This window comes from Phacochoerus africanus, chromosome 1 (genome assembly GCF_016906955.1).
Source record: "Phacochoerus africanus isolate WHEZ1 chromosome 1, ROS_Pafr_v1, whole genome shotgun sequence".
NCBI lineage: Eukaryota > Metazoa > Chordata > Mammalia > Artiodactyla > Suidae > Phacochoerus > Phacochoerus africanus.
In genome coordinates this window covers 272361501-272378103 of record NC_062544.1, presented here as the reverse complement: position 1 = coordinate 272378103, position 16603 = coordinate 272361501, and the positions used below count along the sequence as shown (strand labels likewise).

General features: G+C 38.5%; 1 protein-coding gene across 2 annotated transcripts; it reads right to left on the bottom strand.

Moving 5' to 3' along the window:
• Nucleotides 1-466: 466 nt before the first annotated feature.
• Nucleotides 467-16398, bottom strand: N6AMT1 (N-6 adenine-specific DNA methyltransferase 1). Of its 2 annotated transcripts, XM_047795152.1 has the most exons (6): nt 16231-16398; nt 13644-13730; nt 12788-12878; nt 6881-6964; nt 2877-3018; nt 467-1424 (listed from the first exon to the last, which is right to left on the bottom strand). In XM_047795152.1, the coding sequence occupies exons 1-6, from the start codon at nt 16368-16370 to the stop codon at nt 1297-1299; spliced, it is 672 nt and encodes a 223-aa protein (XP_047651108.1). In that variant the 5' UTR covers nt 16371-16398; the 3' UTR covers nt 467-1296. The 2 variants fall into 2 exon arrangements, with proteins under 2 accessions (XP_047651108.1, XP_047651116.1); XM_047795160.1 differs by lacking the exon at nt 6881-6964.
• Between the last annotated feature and the right edge of the window lie 205 nt (nt 16399-16603).

Here is a 16603-nt window from a genome sequence, read left to right as displayed (position 1 = left end):
TTCATTGTTAGTGTATAGAAATGCCATCAATTTCTGTGTATTAATTTTGTATCCTGAAACTTTGCCAAATTCATGGATGAGCTCTAACAGTTTTCTGGTAGAGTCTTTAGGATTCTCTAGGTATAGTATCATGTCACCTGCAAATAGTGATAGTTTTATTTCTGCAAGAACTGTATATTTTTAAATGGGTAAGTTACAGAGGAGGTTCCTAAATTTAGTAAAGGTAATGACATTTCTTGAAATACACATGTGAGCTCTTAAAAGTGTGACTGAGTGGTGAGTTTACTTACATACAACTCTTCTTGATCTAAGTAAAACATGAAAATAGTTTACACTATATATACAAGAAAATAGAAATACATGATGGAAGTTAAAAAGTAGGAAAATGTGACCAGGGAGAAGAGTGGAGGCAGAAGCCATTCTAAATAACAGAGAATAGAGACAATAAGCAAGAAGCAAGCAAATGTAAAGTTGAAATTTTTTTAAATAAAATTTTTTTTTTACTTATATAAGCGTTACATTGTCATTATACAAAAAGAATCAAAGTTCCTCTATTCCCAATTGTTATTTAGCTTCTAAGAATGTCTTATATATACATACACACATAGACTCTTTGTTAGTTTTTCAAAATATACATATAGGTTAATAATATTTTGCAATGTGCATTTTTTCACAACTCAATAGTACATCCTGAGGCCCTTCTGGTTCAGCATAAACAGACCTCACTCATGGTTGGTTTTTTTTTTTTCTTTTAATCTTTTGGCTGCCCCTGGGGCATATGGAAGTTCCTGGGCCAGGGATCAAACCCATGCCACAGCAGCAACTTGAGCTGCTCCAGTGACAGTGCTGGATCCTTAATCTGCTGCATCACAAGGGCCCCCCTGACTCATGTATAATGGCTAGATATTCACTCATGTTCAATAACATGAATATACTATAATTTATTTTACCAACCCCTTTGCTGATGGACATTTAGGTTACCTCATTGTTTTCCTATTACAACTACTGCTGAAATGAACATCCTCTCATATATAATATAAATACAACTTTTATAATATATATATTCTCCACATATAATATATATAATATATAAACTGCAAATTATATTTATATGTGTATATAAATATATATATAATATAATTTTTTACCTGCATTTGTGCAAATATTTCTGTAGATCTGAGTCCATGGTAAAAGGAAATGCCCTACTCTTCTTTTTCTATATGACAAATTTCTGACAACTTTACTTGTTAACCAAGAAATAACTTCAGTTTCAAAATATGCTGAATGCATTCAGCTTTATGTGGCGCACAATGTAGATGAGGACTTAGTGAACTTGAGGACTGAAAGTATTTCTTGGCCTGCTTGCCTGGAAAGTACAGTGGTTCCTTGGAGACCTTTTTTCTTCATTGTTTTCAAAATTTCTTCTAAAATGAAAATTAAAAGGGTAAAATCCAATCAAATCATTTGCTGAAGTGTATATAATCACTAAGCAGTTTAATAGGATGATAAACAGACTATAAGTTCTATTCATCTGAGAAAAGAGCATATACCATGTAATTTCTATCAAAGTGAACTTGGACTTCATATGAATGAAAACAGCTTGTATTTTCAGGGTGTTGCTGACAATTTTAATAAGACTGAATGAGTGTTTTTCAGTGAGTGGTAGCCTACTCTGGACTCAACAGAAATATTAATTATACTTGTTATGGAGTTTCTGTTGTGGTTCAGCAGGTTACAACCCAACTAATTATCCATGAGGATGCAGGATCAATCCCTGGTCTTCATTAATGGGCTGGGATCCCACATTGCTGTGGCTGTGGTGTAGGCAAGTAGCCATAGCTATGATTCCACCCTTAGCCTGGGAACTTCCATATGCTGCAGGTACAGCCCTAAAAACTAAAAAGAAAAAAAAAATTATATTTGTTATTACAGTAATTGGTTCACGTTTTAGTTGCTTGGCTCTAGTCTCTCTCCTATATCCTTCCTTTCCATGAAAATTGCGGAGGGTATGGGCAAACAATATAACAACTTTGAATACTGGTAGTGAATGAAATAGCTTTTTTCTTTTGGGAGTACTGAAAAAAGCAACACCTTCCTTTTGTAAATAAGTAACATTAAAAGGACCAAACAAAAATAGAGATACTAAAAACAAAAAAAAAACAAAATTAAGCCCCTCAAAACAACCAAACCAAAAAGCTCTAGTAATTATGATGTGGTTTGAAGGACTGAGAATATAAACTAAAAATCAAACCTGAGATGTACAGAAAACAGAAGAAAGATTATGGTCAATGTAGCTGCTAAGTAATCTGAAAACCAAGATATTAAAGTTAATATCAGGAGATACCTTTCATGATAAAACTTCAGATGAACTAAGGAGTTTACAGCAGAACTGTCAAGGATGTGAAGACTAGCAGATGGAGAGAAAACTGACAGTACTGAGAGGGAGCGTTCAAAGGAGAAATTACACAACAGAAGAAAGGCTGGGGGAAAAATGTAATTGTAATGTATACATGTAAGGATAACCTGACCCCCTTGCTGTACAGTGGGAAAAAAAAAAAAATACTGAACACATGAAAAAAAACAAAAAAAAAACAAAGGAGAAATTACAGACTCTGTATTTGAATATTACTTTGTAAATTAGGGGAAAAAACTACCCCCCCCCCCACACACACACAAAAAAGACAACACTCTTTAAAAGCAGAAAAGCCTGCCTCTTAAAAATCCCTCTCCTTTTTCAGCATGAATGTTGTCTGTCTTAGCTATTGTCAGTGATGACATCCATTCACATTCCAGGTTACTTTATAAATCAATCTTTGACATAATTGACCTTGATTTCAGCAAAGTAGATGCTTAAAAGACACACAGGTCTGTATTACCTGGATTGTTTTCTTTAATGGTAACTAAATAGAATAATCCTCTTGGTGAAAGGAGCTCCGGAGCCAGTGGAAAGAATCTGTCCATTACTTCACGACCATTTCTGCCACCAGCCCAAGCGGCTTCTATCCCATGACTCCCTACCTGTGACCAATTAGAAAGATTGTCTATTTTGAGTTAAGTCAAGTTATATTTAAAAAGCTGAATCTTTTGGACAAGTAATATTCACCAAAAAGGTATATATTTTGTATTTTACTGCTGATGAGGTGGCAGTAAAGTTAAATCTGAGCCCCATGATCTCCTAGTTTGTGTGACCTTATGTAAGTCTGTAATCTTGATGAATTAATTTCCTCTCTTATCTGTGAAATTAGAAAAATAACAATTTCATCTATAAAATTAGGAAAATGATAAAAAAATATTTTTGTCCATTAGGAATAACTGAGGAAGTATATTTAAACTGTAAGAACAGGGCCCTGCACAAATTAAGGGCGTAATAATAGCTGCTACTATTAATATGTTGTTTAAATTCTTATACTTAATATAGTACAATTAGGAAGAAACTAGAAGGGAGAACTTGTGTTATGAGACATCTACTTCTTAGAAACAATGTTTCAAAATGTCCCACTGTATCTGGAGCTCTTCTAGATTACTGACAGTAAGAGTCACATAGCGTTTTTAAAGAAACATTTATTATATAAAGGTATATTGAGGCATTTTTGTTCCTATAATACCCTAATTATCTTATAGAAACAAAGCCCATGAGAGTTTATATAGTACTAAAAATCTTTAGATCTTTATCACATATATGGTTTCTAAAATTAAGGAATACTTTGAAGATATTACTCAAAACCACTTTAAACCCTAATACAATGATTTTCTTCCTAATCCTTTTTTTTTTCCTTTTTAGGAATGCACCTGGCAAGAGGTCAAATCAGAGCTGCAGCTGCTGGCCTACGGTACAGCAACACCAGATCTGAGCTGCATCTGTGACCTACAACCAACCACAGCTTGTGGCAATGCTGGATCTTTTACCCACTGAGCGAGGGCAGGGAGTGAATCCAATTCCTCATGGCTACTAGTCAGGTTCTTAACCTGCTGAGCCACAAAACAACTTCCTCTTCCTAATCCTTTCAATGGTTTTTGTCCATGCTTTAAATTATTTATATACAATTGTATATTCTGCTTTTATTCATTTATCATGGCATATATTTGCCTATTAAAAATTATTTATATGTATAACCATGTATACTTCTAATTTTACAAATAAATGCTTTTATCAACCTGTTTTAAGAAAATGTACTTTTGGAGATCCCACTGTAGCTCAGCAGGTTAAGAGGAGGATGTGAGTTTGGTCCCTGACCTCGCTCAGTGGGTTAAAGATCCAGTGTTGCCACAAGAAGGGGTGGCTCAAATCCCACATTGCTGTGGCTGTGGCATAGGCCAGCAGCTGCAGCTCTTATTCGACCCCTAGCCTGCTTCCATACGCTGAAGGTGCAGCCATATAAAGAAAAAAAAAGTACTTTCCTCTTTTACTGTTTTGTTGTCTGCCTCCCCAACCCCCCATGTTCACACGCACAGTTTTCTCTTTTCTCTGTTTTATAACGTGGATATTTACAAAGAAGGGATTATATGTACAGTCTTACCCTATATTTGCTTTTCTCACTCAACAATACCTTATAGAAATCTCTTCATGTGATCAGGTATATTTGTAATTTCCTTTTTAATGACTGCATAATACTGTATGATGGAAAAGTATATCTTATTTAGCTATTGATAAGCATTCAGTATGTCTATTTGCTTAACATTTTGTGTCTATTTTAAATTATTCTCATATTTATCATAAGCCTCTCAATATTATTTTCCATAAAGTAATCGCATTAGAGAATTTATCAGTTCCTCTGTTTTTTGTCAAGACTTTCCTCCTGGAGATTTCCTTTCCTAGCATTCCTAGAATTCCTTTTCTGGGGCTCATGTCTTCCTCCTTCTTAGCTTACTCCCTTATTTTGGTGGAGCCCATTTTCTGGATGCTTCATAGGTAAAGTGATCTGTGGACAGACTGTGTGGATACGGCAGCCTTTCCCTTGTCATGCTGTTTCAGTGCGGACTAAGAGTCCCCTGAGCTGGACCCTGTTTACATGCCTCCCCAGGGATGCCAGCCAGGTGTGTCTGCCTGCACTAGAGATGGCCCTCCAGGAGGACCACCCACATTCTCACAGGCCACAGAAGGAAGGTTTCCATCTTCAGAAGGAGGAGCTGGGTTTGGTGGTCTGCTGACTGCCTGCTACCTGGGTCTCGAGGTGCTTGCTCTTGATCTTTTATAGGTCATGAGTACAAACCAACAGTACCTAACCTCGTGTTTAGGGATGTAATAGTAAGTACAGTCACAACTTTCTATATGCACAAATTCTTATTACTTGTATGTCTCCTGGATCTAACCTCTAAGTCTCTTAAATTTTGCCTTTGTGATTTTTATCTTATGCTCTATGCACTGAAATATTTCTTTCATTTGGTTTCCATACCACTGATTCAGGTCTTGACAGAGACTACATTCTCTTTTAGACTTAAACAGGTTAATTAGAACAGGTTTTTAAGCTCCAAGAAATCTTTGTTTTACTGCCTTTTTTTTTTTTTTGGTCTTTTTGCCTTTTCTAGGGCCACTTCCTGCGGCATATGGAGGTTCCCAGGCTAGGGGTCGAAATGGAGCTGTAGCCGCCGGCCTACGCCACAGCCACAGCAACACGGGATCCGAGCCGTGTCTGCAACCTATGCCATAGCTCATGGCAACGCTGGATCCTTAACCCACTGAGCGAGGCCAGGGATTGAACCCGCAACCTCATGGTTCCTAGTCGGATTCTTAACCACTACACCACGATGGGAATTCCTTTGTTGTACTGCATTTTAATCCTGCTCTCCAGGTAACTGCTCAGCTAATGGACATCCTAACACTCGCAGTTAGAACTGTGACAGAGCCCAAAGCACTGCCTATCCTCAATAACCTATATGCCCCAGTAGCTAAGCAAGCATACAGCTTGGTAGGAGGAACATGGGGGAAAGGGTCACCAGGTTCACAGAATCTCCTCTTCATTCACTAGTCTTCCCAGCAGTTGGTAGACGTGATAAACCATGATTTAATTCCAATTGTTTCTCTTTGGTTACAGGTATAGGTTCATATTTTTTGCCATTATAAATAAAAGTGCAATAAACATATTTTTTAAGTTGTAATTTTTATTCTATTGTTGAATTATTTTCCTAAATTAGATCTCAAAGACTGAGATTATTGGACTAAAACATTTCTGTCACTCTTGGTATTTATTCCTATAGTGCTTTCCTAAAGAGTTTTATTAAAACTGCATTTCTATCCACTGCTATCCACTTATGACAATGACTTTCCTTCTCACAGGAGTTCATTCATGTCAGGGGAACAACAGCTTTTTAGTAGTAACAGCAGCAACTTAGACTTTTCCCATCTTGGTAGAGGTGAATGTAATTCTTATCAGCCTTGCCAGAGATGGATCATTGAAGAGTAAGATAATTACAGTAATTCAAAGGAAAGGTAGCCTTCATCCATTATTAAACTTTGACCATTCTCTCTCTTTGGGAAATGGTTCATATGGTTTACCTCTTCACTGAAAATTTTACAACCACTTTTTCCTACCTGAAATGTGAAAGAAGGAAACCTGAGATTTTCAGAAAGAATTCTTATGTGAATTTAATGTTGATAAAAACATTTTGTTTGCAAATTTATTATTCATGATAAAGGATACACACATATATGTATTTAAACACGATGGCCTGAACTGAATGGGGTTTTTAAGAATGGATATGGGCCACAGTTTGTATTTCCATTAATTTTTGGTTCCTTTCTTATTCTAATAATTGTCAGTAATGAGTAAAATCAGAGCAGTTTGTGTTAAATTAGCAGCTGATTGGTATACAATAATGTAGACTTGATTTTAGATAGAAAATAGCTGAAAATATTAGCAATTAAATTTTGTATCTGTCTTACCTCTTCAGATGGAGTCACTACATAGGGGGGATTAAACACCAGAAGATCAACTTTTTCCTTCAATCTTGGTAGCAAGCCTTTGACCTAAATGTTTGAAATAGAACTTTAAGCTAGACCCCAAAATAAATAAATAAATAAATAAATAAATAAATAAATAAATAAATGAATAGACAGATCAATCAGTCTTTAAAAATACTCTCATGTTTTTAGAAAAAAATGTGTTAAAGGGCCAAAACTTAAGACAGAAATGGAGACTAAATATTTTTAGACTTTCACTCAGATAAAAATTATATGAGTTTACCTAAAAATAAGGAAATTATTTATCAGAATGAACAAAAAAGTTCAAGAAAACCTCTGCTCTTCAACAGCTCACATATTTACACTCTGGGCTCACTTTCAGAAGATAAAATAAGGAGGCAAGCTCTTATATATTCTATATAAATTTGTACACAACTATAAAGTTATAGCTGCTAAGTTAAACATTTATTTTCTATAACCAAGGAAAATGTTTGACAAGATGATAGAAAACATATATGACAAAAATACCAGAAGATGGGATTTTCTTGTTCTACTTCTTTAATTACTTGTAAATGTAGTGGCTGAAACAGTTAGATATCAAAGAAAGAAATGACTAGAAATAGTGGGAAGAGACACCAAAAACATCAGTTGCCTGGCATTACATAAGTCTTTGATCTGGATATAATTTTCTGTGGAACGACAAGAAAAATGTATTTATTAATTTATTTTTTATTTATTTTTTAATTTGCAAAGCCCAACTGGTTTCTCCTGGCAGACAGAATATAAGCAGTAGGAGTAAATACCCTAAGTTAAATGAAGATTTTTTTTGTCTTTTTAAGGCTGCCCTCGAGGCATATAGAGGTTCCCAGGCTAGGGGTCAAATCGAAGCTGTAGCTGCTGGCCTACACCACAGCCATAGCAACTCCAGATCCGAGCCGCGTCTGCAAGCTACACCATAGCTCACTGAGCAAGGCCAGGGATCGAACCTGCGTCCTCATGGATGACAGTCAGATTTGTTTCCACTGAGCCGTGAAGGGAACTCCTGAAAAATGTATTTTTAAAGAAAGTGCATGTAGTTCCCATTGTGGCTCAGTGGTTAACGAACCTGACTAGCATCCTAGCGATTTCAATCCCTGGCCTTGCTCAGAGGGTTAAGGATCCGGCATTGCTGTGAACTGTGGTGTAGGTCGCAGACATGGCTTGGATCCCGAGTTGCTATGGCTCTGGCATAGGCCAGCAGCTGTAGCTCAGATTCAACCCCTAGCCTGGGAGCCTCCATATGCCAAGGATGTGGCCCTTAAAAAAAAAAAAAAGAAAGTTCAGGTCGGGCAAAATATCATTTAAAGTATTCCTTTGATTGAATTAAATACTTAAGTATTTTAAAAATTATGTCTGATGATATCATCCTATACCCTCACAGGCAGTTAGGTAAAAATACTATATTTGGATAAGTTCTCACCCCTAAAGCCATTTCCTTCAACTATCAGTTTACACCAACTCTTAACTATGAATTCCAACCCTGTTTCTTTCGTTCTTCTTTTTTTTCTTTTTTAAACGAATGCCTCTATGGCATATGAAAGTTCCAGGGCTAAGGGTCAAAGTGGATTTACAGCTGAGGCCTACACCACTGAATGGATCTGCAGGTGAGGCAACACCAAATCTGAGCCACATCTGTAACCTATGCTGCAGCTTGTGGCAACGCTGGATCCTTAAGCCACTGAGCCAGGCCAGGGATTAAACTCAGATTCTCACATAGAAGTCAGGTTCTTAACCTGCTGAGTCACAACAGGAACTCACCAACCCTGTTTCTTGAGATGGAGTAACTAACTGAAGTACCCCAAGGCAGTGTCCACAGTGTTACTTATTTTATTAACATTCTCACAATTTTCCCATATGTGCACAGGTACCTGCCATCATTTATTGGATATATTTCTTTGAATAAACCTTTCTGTGTTAAATTTGCTGTAAAGGGAGATTTACATTACTGCTGTAAGTGGACAATCCATATTCCTTCCTGGAAATATAAATAAATTACTACAAGAATAAATGCAATATAAATGAAAAATGTTGTTAGTTACTAGGGCCAGTCTAAGAGTGACCCAGGCTTATCCTCTTTGTTAAAGGGGCATTTCTAAGAATTTAAAAGGTATCAAAGAATAGCACCAAACTGAGACCTTCTCTTTAGATGAAATCAGAATGGCTGAAAGAGAATTAAGGAGGGAACAGATTTTATATTATGTGATTCAAAATTACTTAATACTCAGTATTACCATTCAAGTATTTGGTTACCACTGGGCTATTTACATACATCACCAGACACTGTTCTGACCTTATCTACTTTTTGAGAGCAATCTCATTTGTATGTCTTAATAATCCTGTTAACTATGCAATTCAAAGCACATGAATAGTATCTTTAAAGACACATTGCCCTTGGCATTCCCACTGTGGCTCGGTGGGTTAAGGACTTGATATACCTGTGAGGATGCAGCTTCAATCCATGGCCTTGCTCAGTGGGTTAAGGATCCCATGTTACTGCAAACTGCGGCTTAGGTCAGAGATGTGACTCAGATCCAGCATTGCCATGGTGTAGGCCTCAGCTTGCAGCTCCAATTCAGCCCCTAGCCTGGGAATTGCAGGTGTGGCCATAAAAAGAAAGAAAAAAGATACATTACTCTTAAAAGGTAATTTTTCTTGGCATTCGCATTGTGGCTAAACGAGTTAAGAACTAGTATCCATGAAGATACAGTTCCATCCTTGGTCTGGCTCAGTGGATTAAAGGATCTGGCATTGCTGTGAGCTGTGGTTTGGGTTGTGGATGTGGCTCACATCTGATGTTGCTGTGGCACAGGCTGGCAGCTACAGCTCTGAGTCGACCCCTGGCCTGGGAGATTCCATGTGCCATAGGTGCAGCCATAAAAAGAAAAAAAAAAAGAAAAAAAAGAAAAAGGTAACTTCTTTTTCTACTCATTTAAAAAGAGAAGAGATGATTATTTTGAGGGAAGTGATTGAGGTACATCTTTCTCTACAAGCAGAAAGGTAACTAGGTAATCTGCTCTTCCTCTACTAACACTGGAGAATGAGGAATTATATTGGAAATAACCAGAAGCTGTTTTCAATCCTATAAAGAAATTAAGTTTCCCAACTGTAAAATGAATTCAAAATGTAATTTTCCAAAAACGTGAATGACGAAATTAGAAAAGAATTTGCTCTGTAACTATTTATGATGGCCTTGAGGTTCTATATACTAGTAATTATTTCAGTACTAGATTTTAAATAAAGGAAAAAAACTGATATTAAACAAACAGAAAATCATGGAGTTAAAAAGAAAGTGGAGGAGTTCTCATTGTGGCTCAGTGATTAATGAATCCAATTAGGAACCATAAGGTTTCGGGTTCGATCCATGGCATTGCTCAGTGAGTTAAGGATCCAGCGTTTGGGTGAGCTGATGAGGCTCGGATCCCGAGTTGCTGTGGCTCTGGCATAGGCCAGCGGTTACAGCTCTGATTGGACCCTTAGCCTGGGAACCTCCACATGCTGCAGAAGCAGCCCTAGAAAAGGCAAAAAGACAAAAAAAACAAAAACAAAAATAAAAACAAAAAAAACAATGGAGTTCTGTTGTGGCTGAGCAGGTTAAGAACCTGACATAGTATCCATAAGGATGCAGGTTCAACCCCTGGTCTTGTTCAGAGGGGTAAGGATCTGGCATGGTCACATCAGATGTGGCTCAGATCCCTCATAGCTCTGATCTGACCCCTCGCCTGGGAACCTCCATATGCTGTGGGTGCAGCCCTAAAAAGACAAAAGAAAAAAAAAAGAATAATAGAGGTCAAGAAGCATGGAAAGTGGTTTTTATTTCTTACACCTATATGGTACATGCTATCATGATTTTTGCTTATGAAGAGACATTCACATAACTAAAAATAAGTTCAAAAATATTCAAATCTTACTAATATAATCTGAAATATTTTAAAAACTGTAACTGAAAAATGTACGATGTGTTACTTAAAATGATGGTTCTGTAGTTGTTGTTCGTTGTTTTTATCTGCCTAGGATCCATTCCGCTTTTTTTCTTTTATTTTTTTGCTTTTTTAGGGCCACACCTAAGTTCCCAAGCTAGAGGTTCAATTGGCCTGCCTACACCACAGCCACAGCAACACCAGATTGGAGCCGCGCCTGTGACCTACACCACTGCTCACAGCAACGCTGGGTTCTTAACCCACTGAGCGAGGACAGGAATTGAACCTGAGTCCTCATAGATATTACTAGTCAGATTTGTTACCACTGAGTCACAACAGGAACACCCTTTTCTGCCTTTTTTTCCCCTGATTACATCTCCTTGACTTTCATTGGGAAAACTACCTCCTCTCATTCTCAGTCCAGTGGCTTGGGTAGGGTTTATCCCAATCCAGCTGCCAGAGTGAGGCTAGGTTTAAGCCAATCATGTCCATATTCCAATCTCCCTTGATCAAAGCAAGACATTAAGAGATAGGTATATGACCAAAGTTGATACAAATTATACCCATTCTGGGGCTTTTGCCAGAGTAATTGAATAGAATTTTCTAGTTTCATAGAGGCTACTGAGAAATAAGGACATGTAATCATCTTGTTACCATGAAGGGAAAGACTGCGAGGAAAAGCACCACTAGAGAGAAATGTAGAGCTAAGAAAGATCCTTGTAACTATTTGAGTTCCTCAAGCCAGCTGTGCTTCAAACAATCCACTCTTGTTATTAAAGCCAGTTTGATGGATTCTCTGCATTTCTTTTTTTTTTTTTTTTGTCTTTTTGCTATTTTTGGGGGCTGCTTCTGCGGCATATGGAGGTTCCCAGGCTAGAGGTCGAATCAGAGCTGTAGCCGCCGGCCTACGCCAGAGCCACAGCAATGCGGGATCCGAGCTGCGTCTGCAACCTACACCACAGCTCACGGCAACACCGGATCCTTAACCCACTGAGCAAGGGCAGGGACCGAACCCACAACCTCATGGTTCCTAGTCGGATTCGTTAACCACTGCGCCACAATGGGAACTCCCCATTTTCTTTAGATATATACCCAAGAGTAGAATTTCTGGGTCATGTATTAGTTCTATTTTTAGTTTTTGGAGGAACCTCCATACTGTTTTCTATAGTGGCTGTACCAATTTACATTATATAAGAGTTCCCTTTTCTTCACATCCTTGCCAACATTTACTTTTGTTTTTGTTTTTATTTTTTTTTTTGCTTTTTTAGGGCCTCACCCACGGCATATTAAAGTTCCTAGGCTAGGGGTTGAATCCAAGCTACAGCTGCCTGCTTATGCCACAGCCACAGCAACTCCAGATCTGAGCTGTGTCTTCCTGTGTCTTCGACCCACACCACAGTTCATGGCAACACCAGATCCTTATCAACCCACTGAGCGAGGCCAGGGATTGAACCCACATCCTCAAGGATACTAGTTGGATCCATTTATGCTGCACCACAATAGGAACTCCCAACATTTGTCATTTGTGTTCTTTTTTTCCTTTTCTTGGCCACACCTGAGGCATGTAGAAGTTCCGGGGCCAGGGACTGAACCTTTGCCACAGTGACCTGAGCTGCTACAGTGATAAACACTTAACCTGCTGTGCCACAAGAGAACTCCTGGAATTTACTTTGTTTAGCAGGTTAAAGTTAATTAACTAGGAGTTCCCTATGGTGCAGTGTGTTAAGAACTTGGCATTGTCACTGCAGTGGTTTTGGCCACTACTGTGGCTTGGGTTTGATCCCTGGCCTGGGAACTTCTGCATGCCACAGGTACGGCAAAGGAAAAAAAGGTAATTACTCACTCAAGTTTCTTTGACCTAAATCATCTTGACCTTAACTTACTTGAAAAGAAAATTAATTATTACAGTACTGGACAAAGACTAATAGCTTACCAAATCTGTAATTATTGGTTGAATGTGGACTTTGTTACAGCGTGCTGTTTCCAGGGTACAGGCTGCTGCCTCAGGGTTGATATCAGTGCACCTATAAACAGAAAAGAAAAACTATATCCTATGTCTCTGGACAAAAATTCAAGGAATGTTCCATTCTTTTTACATCAAGCAGATTTAGAAAAAAAATTGGAATGCTTTAGTAATGATGAATAAAAAAAGAACCAAGATTTACTATATTGATAATAAAAACTGTTATACTGATGTAATGTCTAAGAACAGAAGAATACATTTATAAGTATAAATAGGTGAAGGAATTAAATTATGAATCCAATGAAGGAATACTACATAGCTACCAAAAATGAAAATTAAAAGGATAATGCTTCTGAGAAATGAAAAAGAGGAAACTTTAAAAAAGTGAAGGAAATACACTTGGACTACCTGTGGTAAAATTTATAGGTCAACAAAGAAAATTTATTTTCTTCTTTATATTTTCTACATTCTCAAATATTCTAAAAAGAAATTTTAGGAGTTCCTGTTGTGGCGCCGTGGTTAACGAATCCAACGAATCCACGAGGTTGCAGGTTCGATCCCTGGCCTTACTCAGTGGGTTAAGGATCTGGCATTGCCGTGAGCTGTGGTGTGGGTCCGCTCGGATCCGGCGTTGCTGTGGCCGTGGCATAGGCTGGCTGCTACAGCTCTGATTAGACCCCTAGCCTGGGAACCTCCATATGCTGCGGGTGTGGTCCTAGAAAAGGCAGAAAGACAAAAAAAAATTAGTAATTTCCAATTTTTTTATAACAAAATTACATATTCGAGTTTAGAGATGATATGGATGACTTTGGATACTTATACTTACATGTACAAAGCCTGAGGACCTATCACAGAGGCTAGGAACGCAGATACCACTCCAGACCCCGACCCTACTTCAAGGCATATTTCCACTCTAAAAAACCAAAATAGAGTAAGTATTATACAGTTGTATTAAAATATACATAAGAGAAAACAAAGCATGCTGCTTTTAATGTGGATTCTCTAGCATCCTTCACCTGCAACATGTATGGAAATATAAAAAATTTATAAATAAGCTAATTTCTGATAACCACTTTTTGCTTCTTTAATATTGCAGAGCTCAAAACTTAAAATTTTGTAATTTAAGTCTGTAAAATAGTAATATAATAGTTTTCAATTTTTCTATAAAATATTACATAAAAAACTATAGAACATTAATTAAGGATTGGAAATATTAATATGGAAGACATCAGCCCTTCTCACAAGGAGCTCCAAACTTGGTATTTCCTAAAATGCTAGGGTTAGTACTATTACAATATTCACATATGAACAATTATTTTCTTTATCATTTTAAAGTAATTCAGGAGCTCCTGGGAGTTCCCGTCTCAGCGTAGCGGAACCAAATCCGACTAGGAACCATGAGGTTGTAGGTTCAATCCCTGGCCTCGCTCAGTGGGTTAAGGATCTGGCATTGCTGTGGTTGTGGTGTAGGCCAGCAGCCACAGCTCCAATTGGACCCCTAGCCTGGGAACCTCCATATGCCATGGGTGTGGCCCTAAAAAGACAAAAAAAAAAAAAAATCATAAAGTAATTCAGGAGCTCCTGTTGTGGTGCAACAGAAACGAATCTGACTAGTATCCATGATGATTTGGGGTTCGATCCCTGGCCTTGGTCGGTGGGTTGGGGATCCTGCGTTGCTATGAGCTGTGGTGTAGGTCACAGATGCTGCTTGAATCCTGAGTTGTTGTGCCTGTGGTGTAGGCTGGCAGCTGCAGCTGTAGCTCCAATTCAACACCTGGCCTGGGAACTTCCAAATGCCACAAATGTGGCCCTGAAAAGCAATATAAATAAATAAACCCAAAAAACTGAAGTAATTCATAAATCCATCAGCATATCCCAGAGAAAGCAAAGTTCCCCCTTTCTACTAATAAACAGACTTAGGCAAAGAAGTTCCAAATTTATACACCTCACCTCTTCACTAAATTGGGGAAAATATCCAAGTATCTGATCTTAGAATGTTAATAATATTCTTAAGAGTGCTCTTGAATATAATAAATTCTGGATTCTACTGTATTTGTCCTTGCCTATAATCTTATATATCCATCAAAGGCCCCAATTATCCCCATTACAGAAAAAGGCTGGATGGGACTTAGGGGCCTCTCTAGCATCTACCTTCCCCAACAACTCTCAAAAACAACAAACTCTAGGGGTTTCTAACTTTTGGAACCATTCCATATCAGAGAAGCCTTTATTGTGCTGGAGGAAGGTCTTTTGAATCCTACCAGGCGGCTTCTATTTGAAAATAACTATCATGCCCTCATAAACAATTAGAATTCCAAGATCAGAAATATCCAAGGCTTTAAAACAAAATCAGCTCCTTTTACAGCATACTTTGCAAGGCAATTTGTGCTTGTAAATCTTTCTGGGGTATCTTGAGAATAAAAGACAAGTTATAAAACAAAAACAGTACTGTTCCATTCTATATTCCAGTATGTCCAAAGTTCTACTATTTCTAATGAAAAACTAGTTTAATAAGGGCTGGGGCATTTTATATATGGAAAAATCTGACCAACAGAAACAAATATAATACGGATTTTGGAAGACTGACAGCTCCGTTTCATCCTGAGAAAACCCATTTCAAGTTTTGATCTCCAAATAAATCCAATTACCCAAATGTCTTTCATTGAAAAAAAAAAGGGCAATGTAGATATTCACTCGTTTCATATTAATTTATAATTTATACTGAGTACAATTTTAATACTTTACTGGGTGTTCGGGTAAATTCTATAGGCGGCTACCTACATTTTACATTTTTTTTACAATTAAATGAAAAATTCAGTACTAGTCACACTTCAGGAGATAAATGTGGCTAAGGGCTGGTGCCAGACAGCTGAGTATGCTATTCAGTGGGCTTAAATACACTCCCCTACACACCCTCGCCAATACTTCACACCCTCGTTTCATTTTCTGCACCCCTCCACTGCTAGAGGATGCTTTTAAGTACCGAGTAAATTAAACAGTGCCACGCAGCATAGACACTTCTTAAAAATTGATATTTACTAAAAATTGTCCTAACAATTTTTTAAAGCAGTGCTTTCGGAAAGTTTTGTTTTTGAATGTGTCACAATACCGCTCCTCGTAGGGGGACATACCCTTCAGACTAACAGCTGAAAGGAAAAGATACATCCTGGCGTGGTAAGGAAGCACGGGGCCTCCTGGAACCAAGACACCACCTTGGCAAAAGCGGAGAGATGCTTGCCACACTGCTTACGTCTCTCTACGGGAAAACCCTCAGTTACGGTGTGCTGCTCGCCAAGCGGGCCGACACCGCCTCCTCCCGGGGAGGGCGGCGACAGTCCTTGCCTTGGTCCTCCGCCGCCGCCTCTCCAGGACTCCCTCGCCCTCTCCCGCGGGGACCCTCGCCCTCCTCGCACCCTGAGAATTCGGCCGCCGCCGCCTCAAGAGCGTCCAGCAGCAGAAACGTGTCCTCCGCGGGCTCGTACACGTCGCTGAAGACGCCACGGCCCACATGCCGGTACTCTGGCGTGGGGAAGCTCGGGGCCGGCGCCGCCATATTTTTCGCTTTCTCCTCCCGCGCAAGCGCCAGAAGTGCGCATGCGTACGCAAGCCTGGCGGTGGAGGCGGGGCACCGGGGCGGAGAGTCGCTTAGCTCGCAGGTTGTTAGTAGCTGCTATTGGAAATTTTAAGTAGAGAGTTGCATACTCTGCAACTACAGACATTTGCTTTCTTCTTTAGAATATTAAAACTTACTTTATTTTATGGAGCACGTAGAGGCATCTTCTATTG